Below are 12,210 nucleotides of genomic sequence, written 5' to 3'. Positions count from 1 at the left end.
GGGCGGGAGGGAGCCGTTCTGTTAACCTCAGCGGGAGCAGAGGGAGGCCAGCGCTGAGCACATCTGCAAATCCCGCCAGGGTCTGAGAAATGCCATGAGCCCCCCAGGACTCGTGGCCTGAAAGACCTGGCAGCTTTGCAGCTGGCCAGCCTTCCTGTCCCCCCCGTCTGCCAGGTGCCTCTGTGGGTCACAGGGAGCAGGATCTGTGCACTGCCCCTAAGAGCGTCTTGGAACCCAGATCCGGGAAATGCTGGAGGAGCTGCCGTGTCTCAAAGTGCCGGGCCGCTCGCCAGCCCTGGAGACCGGAATTCCAGGTGCCCGGCCCAGGCCTTCCCTCCACGCCCCCTGCCAACGTGCCTCCTGCGAAGGTGGAACCGGCCTCAGCCTGCCCTCTGTGGCCTCTGCTGGACCTGTCTCCCAGGGGGTATTTTGTCTTTGCAACGTGGCCCCCTGCCAGCCAGGCGCTGATCTGCGCCCGCACGTCGGCCGCCAAACCATTGTAGGAGGTGGAGATTTCCAGTCCCAGCTGAGCCGGGCGAGGTTCAAACCAGTGACCTGTGTCCCAGCACTGAGCCATCATGTCTCCACATGGCCTCCCCGCAAGGATCGTGGCCTGGCGTAAGCAGGCAGAACCCCGCCGCTGCCAATCCATCCCTGTCTCATTGCGCCGGGCCCTGGCTCAGCATCCAGTGGGAGCTGTGTGGTCGGATGCATTAGCCGTACCCCTGCCTTGCGGGAAGGGCTGTTGCTGGCCAGATGACCCGAGAGCGGCTGGTCTCCTTAGCCACCGGGGTTCACAGTGGCTGCCCTCCGGGCTGTTGCCTTGCAGATGTTTGAGATCGCGGACAGCGTGGTGGGGAACGTTGGCCCCACCCATAACTTCGAGCCCCCGCACTACGACGGCATCGAGTGTCTGGCCATCCAAGGCGATGTGCTCTTCAGCGGCTCCAGGGACAACGGGATCAAGAAGTGGGACCTGGAGCAGCAGGAGCTCCTCCAGGTATGGAGTGGGGTGAGCAGGAAGGCCCTGCTGCTGGGCTCGGGGGGCAGCATTTAGATGGGCCTAGACCCGCAGTGTGCCATTTCGTGTGCTGGAGGGTGAGGGCCGGTGCCAGGGGCTGGAGCAAGGATGTAGAACCTGCTGGAGTGTCACTGTACAATCTGGAGCGTGCTCCCGCCATGCTGGGGGTAGAGGACCAGAGGGCAGACGCAGGGACCCCATCCCTACATTGCACACAGGGCCTCCGGGCAATGGAAGAGCCCTGGGGGTTGCAAACCACAGTGGCTGGCATGGTGGGTCCTGAAGGCAGTTTACAGCCGTGGGCAATGCATGGTAGCCAGTTCTATAGGGCTGTGCCCCACCTGTTACGGCTAAAGGGCTCAGTGGCCTATGGAGAAGGGGGACAGGTTGATCTGCGGGTAGATAGCGCTCGGCGTTTTCCCTATTTTGGATCCCCGTGAGTGTGGCTCTCTGGTCTCTGGGCCCCACATGCCGCAGTGCCTGGTTCCCCAGTTCAGTCGGGGAGCTCAGCATTGCCGGGACGGCCTTCGGCGGCTCCGTGGGTCGGGGATAGAGCAGCAGCCAAAGCGGACGGGGGGGGAATCTCTCTTATTGGGCCAGCTTCTGTGGGTGGACGGGACAAACTTTCAAGCCCCACCCCAGAAGAAGTGCTCTGTGAGTTTGCAGACTTGTCCCTTCCCCCACCACAGAAATTGGTCCAATCAAAGAGATTCCCTCGCTCGCCTTGTGTGTCTCATATTCTGGGGTCATATCATGGTCGCCGTGAATTAATCGGAGCTTGGAGATCCTCTGGCCAGTCCCAATGAGCAATTGTCTCATGGGGCGTAGCCCTCTTCTCTCCTGCTGAGCCTTCTGTAGCTCACCAGAGTCCTGTTGTCTTGAATTCGAATCCTCGGCTGCTGCTTGATGAGAAATTGAGCAGAGCTTTATAATTCCAGCTCTAGCTCTCAGCCACTGTGCAGATGTGGGGTGTTTGCCTCAGCCCATTCTAGAAACAGCAGCCAGCTGCAAACCCAGGATCTGGCTCTGGCTGCTGGTCTGACCCTGCCCCAGAGCTCAGGGGGGCGGTTTGGGTCTTGATGGTCCCAGCTGGCAGCATGGGTCGGGCGCTGTTGGCCCGAGGGCGCTCACTGGCTCTGCCCTGTCTCTGTGCCTGCCAGCAAATCCCCAACGCACACAAGGACTGGGTCTGCGCCCTGGCCTTCGTCCCCGGCCGCCCCATGCTGCTGAGTGCCTGCCGTGGGGGCATGGTGAAGGTCTGGAACGTGGAGAACTTCACTCCCGTTGGGGAGATCAAGGGCCACGACAGCCCCATCAATGCCGTCTGCACCAATTCCAAGCACATATTCACTGCTTCCAGGTGAGGGGCGTGGGCGGGGCTAGGCCCCTGCGGCATGGGGGAGGGAGGTCTGACCCCCAGCTCACCCCAGTGCAGCAGAGCCGCAGGAGCTCTCCAAACCCACTGTTGCGCCCCCCAGATAGCGGGGCCCGGAATGGTACAGGGAGCGAGGGACGGGAGCCGGCTGCAAGCGGGTTTAGTGTGGGGCAGCAGGCGGGGCGGGGGGAGCGCGCTGGGGGCCCTGCAACCATCTAGCCTCTCTCCTCCATCTCTCAGCCATTGTCAGCCCGCCCCACAGCGAGGCTCCTCTGCCCCATCCCGTTATGCCGAGCACTGGTCCTGCCCTGCCCTGCCATGCTTTTGGGATGCTGCTTGCCAGGTCTGGTGCCGCTGGTCCTGCCACCCTCGGCGCAGAGAACGGGCTTCCTGCCTGCCGGGCACCAGCTCCTCCTCGAGGGCACCTTGTGCATCTCCAATGAGAGCACCACGGCCCCCTCCCTCCGGTCCCCAGCCTCTGTGCACAGCCCTGGCCCCCAGAGAGGGTCCCCGGGCTCACGCCCGCCCCTTGGCGATGTCTCCGGCACTGTCTCTGATCTCCTCTTTTCCGACCATTTCCCTTTTCTCCTTTCCTTTCTTTTCCTCTCTTCCTCCCTCTGTTTCTCTCTGTGCCGCAGTGACTGCCGGGTAAAGCTATGGACTTACGTGCCTGGGCTCACCCCCTGCCTTCCTCGCCGCGTCCTTGCCATAAAGGGGCGTGCCACTAGCCTGCCTTGACCCTCCTCCTGCTCTCTCTGGCCTGCGCGCTCTCTCTCTCTCTCTCTCTCTCTCTCTCTCTTCCCCTCTCCGCTCTGGTCTCAGCTGCTTCCTAACGGTATGAGATTCTTTTGGATTTTCCCCCCACGTAGAGTTCTTTGCAAGAGGAGACTGTCCTCTTGGCCCCTCCCTGCCCCCCAGGTTGCTCTATGCCTTTGCCCTGGGGCGGGCTGCCTGCCCCCTTGTAGCAGTAGGGAAGGGGGGCCAGGGCTGGCAGCTCCCCCGGCCCCTCCAAACCTCCGTGAAGGGGTGATTGGCTCCAGCAGTTGGCTCGGTGCTGCATGGGGTTTGCCCCTCTGACTACTGCTCCTCTTGGGCCACTGCTGGGGGGATCCACGTCCCTGGCCACTGCCAGTCAGATGCCACTGGCTGAGCCTGCGCTCTGGCCCAGTGCCCCGTTACTGGCGCTCTGGGGATTACCCCGCTGGCAGGCATCTGGGCGCATCTGCTCCCTCCTTGCGCTGGTGCACAGCGGCCTGGCTCTCCTGGGCGGCAGCATGATGCCTTTGGGAGCGGGGGAGTTGCGGGCAGGGCGTGGCCCACAGCTGATTGTATTCGCTGTGCTTCCTCTCTTTAGCTGGGGCGGGGCTCAGGTGGGGGCAGCCCCCCGGCCTCACTTCCTCTCTATCTCTCTTCCTTCCCCAGTGACATGACAGTGAAGCTCTGGAGCAGGAGACGATTCCTAAATGGCCCGACCTAGGGGCTGGGAAGGCCGGAGCCAGGGCGACTGGCAGGCTCCCTGGCAGGCCCAGGCCCCAGCCCCTCTCCCCGGCCATGAAGAGGTGGGAGCGGCCTGGCCTGCATGTGCCCCAGTTCCCAGGACTCTGGGGTGATGGTGTCTCGGCTGGGTCTTTGTGCACTGCCAGCTCCCACGGCTAGGGGGCGTCGTTGCCGTCCAGCCCCACGCTGGGTTTCCAGCATGCATAGGGCTTTCTGCTGACTGGGGCGTAGCCAGGCAGTGCTTCAGGACATGGCCTTGCCAGCCCTGGGGAGGACCCTGAGCTGAGACACTCAACGGGATCGTTCCAGTCTGCCCCACAGCCTATTCAGTGCCCCCACACCCCGGAGCCTGGATGTGCATGAAGGATCCCGCAACCTGCACCCTGCTGCTGGCCTCCGCACCGCCCTGGTGCCTGGGGTCTCCCCCTGGAAGCGGCTGCAGGCGCCCCTCTCTACACCTCATCGTTCAGCAGAGCTGGGTTCTGCCGGCCAGTACTGAAATACAGAGAGGGCTTGTGTGCTGCCCGAAGATCGCCCCAGGGCCGCGCTCAGAGCCTACCCCAGCCTGGCACCAGCAGGGTGCATGGAGCACTGCTGGGGAACGACCCACTCCCGGAGACGGCCTCCCAGCCCCGGCGCTGCACTAGGGCTCCTTGCAAGGAGCTCCGGCAGCAGCTCCATTGCTGTGTCGCTGGACCAAATCCGCATGCTGTCTGGCAAATGTCGACCTCTGCACCTGACCCACCTCATTCTGAGCCAGGGCATCCCCCCTTTTGCCCCAGGGGTGGAGAGAAGGCAGCTGGCACATCGGGGAAAATCCCTGTGGGCGTCTCCAGGGAAAAGCGGAATTTCTGGATCTGTTCTCTTTGGGCACCCCCTCACACATCCGACTGAGCCTTCATCGCGCACTGGTCTGTTCGCTGTTCCCTGTGGTCCCCACTGCCCATTTGGACATCCGGCTTGGTGCCATCTCTGCTGAGCATGGGAGTAGCTCATTCCCAGCTGCTGCGGGAAGGGATTGAAGCTTTTATAGTGGGGTTTCAAAGAATTTTTTAAGCACCCTTGAGAATGGATTGGGACCTGGGGATTTTTAATAGCTGCGAAAGGCTTTAATGCTGGGAAAAGGGGTAAGCTCTCCGCACCATCTCACAGGAAGGGTTTAGGTTTGCTTGGGACAGATTCCTGCCTGCCAGCCTGTGGGGCCTGGCCTGGGAGAGGTCTGGGACTAGAGTAGTGGGTGGAAGGGCAGGGCGGGCGGTGGTGTTATGGTCAGGAGAGAGGCGCTTTGGCAAAGGCGGAGGGCGTGGGGTGCTCTGGATGGGATCTGCAGCAGGGAGTGGGGCAGGGCTAGAATGGAGCTGGATGAAGGGAAAGATGGGGGTAGCGGGAGGGGCCCACATGAGACTTGAGGTGCATTAGCAGAGCTGGGGGGCAATGAGGGGTTGCCCATGGCCTGCCCATGCTCTGCTTGCCACCCACCTGCACGGCCAGTATGGCACAAGACACTAAATCACCACGGTCACCCCAGATTTCAGTTTTACAAAGGTCAAAATTGCATAAGGTCTCTTGCCACCATCTCCCCCACCATGCTTGGGTGCCCCGCTTCCTCTGGGGCATCCACGGCCAAGTGCCTGCAGCGTCCAGAGCCACGTGGGCACCCCACAGCACTACACTCCCCAAAGCACATGGACTCGCTGTCACTGGGGTCTTTCGCTCTCTCCTCCCCTAATGACTGGCTAAGGAGTCCCAGTCCCACGCAGCCAACACCCAGTGCAGCCAGAACCTTCGTCAGACAGCTTCTCACTGCTATGTAACGCCCTTGGGGTGCAGAGCTTGCTGCGAAATGGACCTGAGGGAACGGCAGCAGGCTGGCCCTTTCCCCTGGGTATGTTTCTTGCGTCGCTCCGCCCGTCACATAAGAAGCAGCGGCCGGACTCTGGTTTTATTGATTGATCTTCAGCTAACCCCATCAGCAATGGATTGTGTGTTCTCTAGGATGCAAGACTTTTGGTGTCCTTGGTTAACAGGGGATTGCCCCGGGTTTCCTTCTACCCGGCAGATCGAAGGAGAACACCAAGGGGTTCTTACCCCAGATTTGACCTCCTTTGAAACTGATACATTGGACAGGAAACGTTTCCACTTCGTAAACAGCACCAGCCTCTTCGTTCATTTGTTTTGCCTTTTGATAATCCGGCTGCCCTGTCTTGCAGTAGCGAGCCCTGCCAAACCAGTGATCGCCCCCTGCTGCACAAAGCAAAATGGCCTCCAGTCGCTGCTGCTCTGGAGTGGTTCTGAGATGGGAAAAATTGTTCATTTCCATCAAGCCTCTGAGCATCTGGATACTGACCGGGATGGGGAGCTCTGAAGTCCTGCCAGGGTGCTGGCTCTGGTGGGACCCAAACACAGTGACTTGGTTTGCTCAGCTACGCATTACACCCACCCATCATTCTCCCACTGCTGCCACCAACGAAAGGAGAAGTGTCCCCAGGGCTCTGCCGATGGCCTGGGGGAAGGGAACGCAGGTTGAAGTGATGCCTTCCAGCCACCAAGAGAGAGTGGATTATATCCAAGATCCCCTCTTTCCCCCCCCCCCCCCCCCCCCCCCCCCCCCCCCCCGATGGGACAGGATTAAACTGTCTGGGAGAGAAAAGTTGGATTTTTCCAGTTGGCAACGAGGGACAAGCAAACGTGAATGGTCTGAAATGAAGGATCTGAGCTAGGGGCTCTGAGACGTGGGTGGGTGGCCTATACCCTGGCGGATGTTGCCTGAGTCTCTGCTTGTCACAACGGCTGTTGAATGTAACACCTGACACCCGCTCCGCCCTGGCAGGTGTGAATGGCTCTGGGGGCAGGAGGGAGCCAGGGCAGCAGTGTGTCTGCTTCAGTGGGGCTTCATCTGATCTTTAAGAGCCTGATCCGAAGCCAGCAGAACGTCTCCCATTGACCTCCATGGATTTTGGATCAGGGATTCAGTGCGGGTCGCTGCATGAGAGGGGAAGATTTCACCTGCATGTAGCCCAGTAGCCACCTGTTGGAATTCCCTGGTTCTTTGCCTCGGGGCTAATCCCAGGCAGCTCTGCTCCAGTGACCCCAGCACGTTGCAAGACCGAGCGCTCGTGGCGGCTGGGCCTCGTTCTGTCTCGCACCGAGCGACTGCATCTCGTGGCGTTCCCGGCCGGCAAAACCCCACAGGAGGTCAATAGGAACAAGCAGGTTGAAAGATGGAAATTTCCTCACAAGTTGTCCTGAGGCCGCCCAGCCAGCTGGCAAAAGATGATCCAGTACCGGGCACCTGGCGTGTGTCCACTGTCCGCTCCCATGTGCTGGGCACAGCCCTTCCCTTGAGGTGCCCCTGCCGGCTCCTCTCCCTGTGTGGAAGGGAGAGCAGGCGGGGGCTGTGTTGTACTGTAGCTCTGTGTGTGTGCGGACGGTCTCTTTTTCATTGGGAGGGGTGTCATTTGAGGGGGGTTCTTTAGGTTAAGCTACCTCATGGTCTGAGCCATTTTTAAAACTTTTTTTTTTATGATTTTGAAACTTGAATTTGTCCTGGAATCACCACTTGCGTTGCTGAGCCGCTCGGGTCCTGGGGGCTTGTCCTGCCTTAGCGTTGCAGGGTGACCTACCGCACCCTTGCTCTGCTTGAAAAATGCCCCCCTTAGCCTTTAAAAAAGGACCTCTGATTGTTGGAGGGCCCAACTTGACACTTGAAAGGGGTCTGATCTCCAGACAGGGGGTGCTCACGGCTTTCTCTTTAAGGGGTCATGGACTGGGCCCCTGAAACAACTAGCCGCTCTTGAAAATCATGACCCTGACTCTTACATGGAGGCCCTGTCTGCAGGTTGTCGAGAGGAGCTCCGAATGCCACCCTGAGCCAGCGTGTGCCAGGCGGACATCGGAATGCCTCTCGAGCCCACAATAGTCCTGCTGCGAGCCGAGAAGGGTCCATGCCAACCCCCCAGCTGCCTGTTCTTGAAAGCACTGACAGCCTGACGCTGATTCCCAGGTCTTCCACTTCACCCGAAGTGGGGCCCTCTGCATTTTAGTGAAACCAGTACGCGCCCCCCGACCCTCCTGGTCCTGACTCTGGCCGTGGCCACCTGGGAATGGCTCCTTATCTGGAACCATGCAGTGACTGATTTTACCATGATCTGGCTGCACTTAACCCTAATTTAACAAGAGCCTCCTTTGGCATCATATTCAGGACCCATGTAAGAGCAGGGTTATGGAGTTTCCCCTGAGCTCATGTTGTATACAGCTTGTGTTTGGCTGAAACTTCCCCTAACAGGGACTCTTTCCCAGCGTTCGGATTAATGTCCATCTCTTTCTGAATCCTAATGCCCTCCCTTATCTCGGGCCAGATCCTCAGCTGGTGAAAATGGTCACAGCTTCATCAATGGAGCTAGGATGGTTTACACCAGCTGAGGATCTGTTCCCTGGACTTTTAGGCACAAGACTATCCTTCCTCTTAGCCAGGGAACAAATCCTGGAAGAGCCCCAGCTGAAAGCACAATGCCGCTTAATCTTGGGAATAAGGGGCAGCTTTGTAATGTACAATCAAAGGGGAAGCCCATTCCCCTAAAATATATATGCTGCACCTCTTCTGGGGGCCAGTAACTCAAAGCACACCCCCAACGTACCCCTGCTGTCATTAGTAGCTGGGCACGTTAGCCTCTTGGAAGAACTAAGGAGTCCTATTTGTTCCTTGTCTTCAAAATCTGCCTGCTAGTGATTGCACGTGATTGTACTTTCAGGCAGCAGGACAGGGAAGAGGACGGCACAAATCAAGAGGTCCCTTTGGGTGCAGTCATCCCTGATGTTACCATGTAAGGTGGGGAGATGGGGAACAAATGCCTCCATGCAGGGGCAACGAGTGAAGGTAACCGTGACCGTGTGTGATCTGGGAGAGTTTAATTGGTGTGTCTGTGATGGGAAGCAGGTAACGGGGCAGGACAGCGAGGGCTCAGGAGATAAATTCACCCCCACAAGTCTCCTTGGCGTTTGCAGCAGCGCCCGGGGCAGGCTGTAGCCCAGTAACTCGGGGCTGAAAGGAGCCCAAGGTGGATGAGGGCCTGGGAGCGGCAGTGAGCTGCGTCTCCCGAGCCCTGATTCTGATCTTGCCCTGTCACTGCAGTGTCTGTGGGGCCATGAGTCAGGCCCGTCGGCACACACTCATTTACAGCTGCGTAACCTCCACCCTTATGAATGGCATCTGCATTTGACCCCCAACCTCTCCCCACCCTGCTCCTGCCACTTCTCCCTCCATCCCCCTTTCTGGCCCTGAAACCATCCAAGACTCGACAGGCCAGTGGCTACCTTCCCCTACCCACTGCACATGAAGGGGGATTGAATTCAGGGAGTGGCTCCGCGCGGGGGGACAGGTCAGTGCCGGGAGCCCTCAAGGCCGCTGCAGCAATGGTGCCTCCTGCAGACCGGTGGTGAAATTGACCCGGGGGGAAGACGATGGAAGTTACAAGTCTGAGCTGCCTGGAATGACTTTTTTTGTGTTTATGCTGCAGGGCACTGCATGTACCCCTAGCGTGGCACCCACGGGCCCTGTTCCTTTACCTGCTGTCTGTGCAGACCCTGCTCATGCAAACCTCTCTGGGGGGCCAGACCCAGGGAGGATGCCCTAACTGACGATGGAGACAGCTGAACTCATGGTTGCTGCAGCTCTGTTTCTGCGCTATTTGCTCTGCTTTCTCTAGATTCCTGCCAGGCTTCCCACCCCAACTGCTCCACCCTTGTCCTCTCCCGACCGTGCGGGCCATACAGCTCCGTTCACTGCACTGGCTGTGGTACCCTCCTGGAGCTGGGACTCGCTCTGTCCCATCTGCTGCTGTTTGTGCTGTAGGGGCAGGGCTGATTAAGATTTAGCACCCCACGGCTCACCCCTTTCAGGCCCCCAGTTAGCTGTTAGCACCGCAGAGCCGCTGCTAGCCCCATTCCCTCTAATCGCTGGTGACCTGGCATGTCCAGTCCAGGAACAGAGACTCCTTTAGCCCCCAAAAGCCCTGGGGGAAGCCTGTCGTCCTGAGGGGTCCCTCCCATCCCTCGTGCTCCTCAGGACCTAGGAGTAACCCCCCTGCTGGGGGCTCCATTCTCAGCCCTTATGTTGGGCAGGGATGGGTCCCTGAGGCAGGGGCCTTCACTTGGAAGAGCTCCCCAGCGTAAGGGTTACAAACCTGGGGCCGCCCTACTGGAAGGTGGATTCTCATGAGCACCAGGATGTGTCCTGGCACTGATCCTCTCCCAGGACCCTGATTCCTTCCTGGTCCTTTACTCTCAGCCCTTCCCCCCACCCCCCCCACCCCCACACACTGCTGGCCGTATTCCCATCCTGCTTCCCGCTGACCCCCGTTTCAGGTACGATTCCCCCAAAGAGCACAAGGGTCAGATTTCTTTCTGAGCTGACTGGTGCCATCCCATGGTCAGCGTCTCCCCTTCCCTTCTCACCCCTTTCAGCCCTAACAACAAAGCCGCTGGGCAAAGCTTCTCTCCTGGGGGAGCTGAGTTGCGAGACCCAGCAGGGTAGGACGAACGGCCTTCATCAGTGGCCTTGTGCCTCTGCAAAGGCAGTGGGCCATTGGCACTGGGATTGACCCCGCGCAGGGATCCTTCCACCCCTCCCCACAGTTCCACCAGGAGATTCTTCCGGTGCCCAGCCTTGCAACTCTTAGCTGCATTCGTCCGGGGGCTCCTCCACCTTACACTACAGCCCTGCTTTACCCTGGGACGATGCCTGGCCTTTGGTGTAGTCGTCTGTGTGATTTCTCCCCCACCCCCTGGGGCAGGAAGGAGCACTGCTTTACACTGAGGTTCTTTTGGTGATGGGATAGTAACCTTACTCCTGCCCTGCATTGTGAGCGTGAGCAGCTGTGTATGGAGCCTCAGCCAGTAGAGACGGAGCAGACCTAACACTGGTCACTTAGTTTAGCCCTCACCCTGTGTCAATACTGTACAAGTGTTGCAAACAGCCGGTGCCTTTTCTTGCCCTGGGATGTTTTTGGAGCTGTCAACGCTTGCTAAGGCTTTTCTCTCTCTGGGTTGTGTGATCCAGCGGGGCGGTCTGTGTTCTGTGTATAGGACAAGGTGTGTATATATTTTATACCTCGATGTATCACTGTAAATGGGGTTGTTGAAGCCTCAAGCTGTACATGGTTTTTCCCGATGGATGTGTCTGTTCCTTGCGCTGTCTTCGTAAATAAACGCACCAAAATGAAACCGAGGAGTGGGGCTGCTCTGTATGAGGAGGGATTGCATAGGGAAGGGCAGGTGGCCGATGGGCGAGAAGCCAGGGTTTGGGATGGTGGGAAGAGCCTCCCCCGTAGACACCAAGAGTTTCACCCCGCTCAAGCAGGTGCCGGGGCACAAAGCCCCAAAGGAGGGAGGCTGGCTCACCAGCTGGAGGGGGGGCCTCCAGACACAGTCACGAAGTCACAATAAACCCCGTTCACCCACTATTTATAGGACTCCCCCTAGACTGCAGTATCCCTGCCTGTATTTACGTGTAACCTCCCCACCTCCTGGGTGTGGTGGTCTGTCCCATCTAGCGGCACTGAGACCACTTAAAGAGAGAGAATGAGTCTGCTCTACAGCCTTAGCTAAGAGCCATGCACTGAGCTCCACAGGTCCCAGGTTCGATCCCGCCTGCCGACGACTGGGGTCTGTCGGCGTTACAAGTGGGGGCTTGTCCAGGATTGAACCGGGGACCTCTAGAGCTTAGTGCATGAACCTCTACAGTATGAGCTAAAAGCCAACTGTTAACCAAGACTGTAGAGCAGACTCATTTCCCCCTTCCCCCCGCCAGTGGGCTCAGTGCCACTAGATGGGACAGAACATCACACCCAGGAGGTGTGTGGGTTACATACCCTCCCTTTGCCCCCCTCCCCCCAGTGGACAGATGGGCACTTAGGCCCACAGGGAGGGAAATCCACAAAGGGGGCTTGGGTGTTGTCCGGCTGTGCCTAACTGTAGGTGCCCTCCTGCTGCCACCCAAGGATCCCTGGAGGCCAGCATGCTGTGCGCCCCCCTTCCCCCCAGAAATGCCAAGGAGGGGGCATGCGCTAAGCCCAGCCTGCCCAGGGAGCTCAGCCCTTATCTAGCTCCAGCTGGGATGCCCAGCTGTGAACCTACTCCAGGAGTGAGGAGGCTGTAATTTTCACTCCATGCATCTGAAGAAGTGGGTTTCTTAAATAAATCTGCTAGACTTAAAGGTGCCACCGGACTCCTCATTGTTTTTGTGAATACAGACGAACATGGCTACCCCTCTGAGCAAAATCAAATTCCATTCAGGCTGACTTAAATTCTGCTGCAGTGA

At 58.8% G+C, this 12,210-nt stretch overlaps 1 protein-coding gene across 5 annotated transcripts in view; it reads left to right on the top strand.

Moving 5' to 3' along the window:
• Positions 1-11,114, top strand: part of KIF21B (kinesin family member 21B) — an 87,762-nt gene extending 76,648 nt beyond the window's left edge. For 3 of the 5 annotated variants that reach the window (XM_075122025.1, XM_075122023.1, XM_075122024.1), the window contains 4 exons: positions 830-1,000; positions 2,182-2,381; positions 3,035-3,231; positions 3,819-11,114. In XM_075122025.1, coding sequence (XP_074978126.1) covers positions 830-1,000; positions 2,182-2,381; positions 3,035-3,134 — 471 coding nt within the window. In that variant the 3' untranslated portion in view covers positions 3,135-3,231; positions 3,819-11,114. The remainder of the gene's footprint in view (positions 1-829; positions 1,001-2,181; positions 2,382-3,034; positions 3,232-3,818) is intronic. The other 2 variants (XM_075122027.1, XM_075122026.1) reach the window with 1 other exon arrangement.
• The last annotated feature ends 1,096 nt before the right edge of the window (positions 11,115-12,210 follow it).

This window comes from Caretta caretta, chromosome 21 (genome assembly GCF_965140235.1).
Source record: "Caretta caretta isolate rCarCar2 chromosome 21, rCarCar1.hap1, whole genome shotgun sequence".
NCBI lineage: Eukaryota > Metazoa > Chordata > Testudines > Cheloniidae > Caretta > Caretta caretta.
This window is presented reverse-complemented; position numbering and strand designations above follow the sequence as displayed.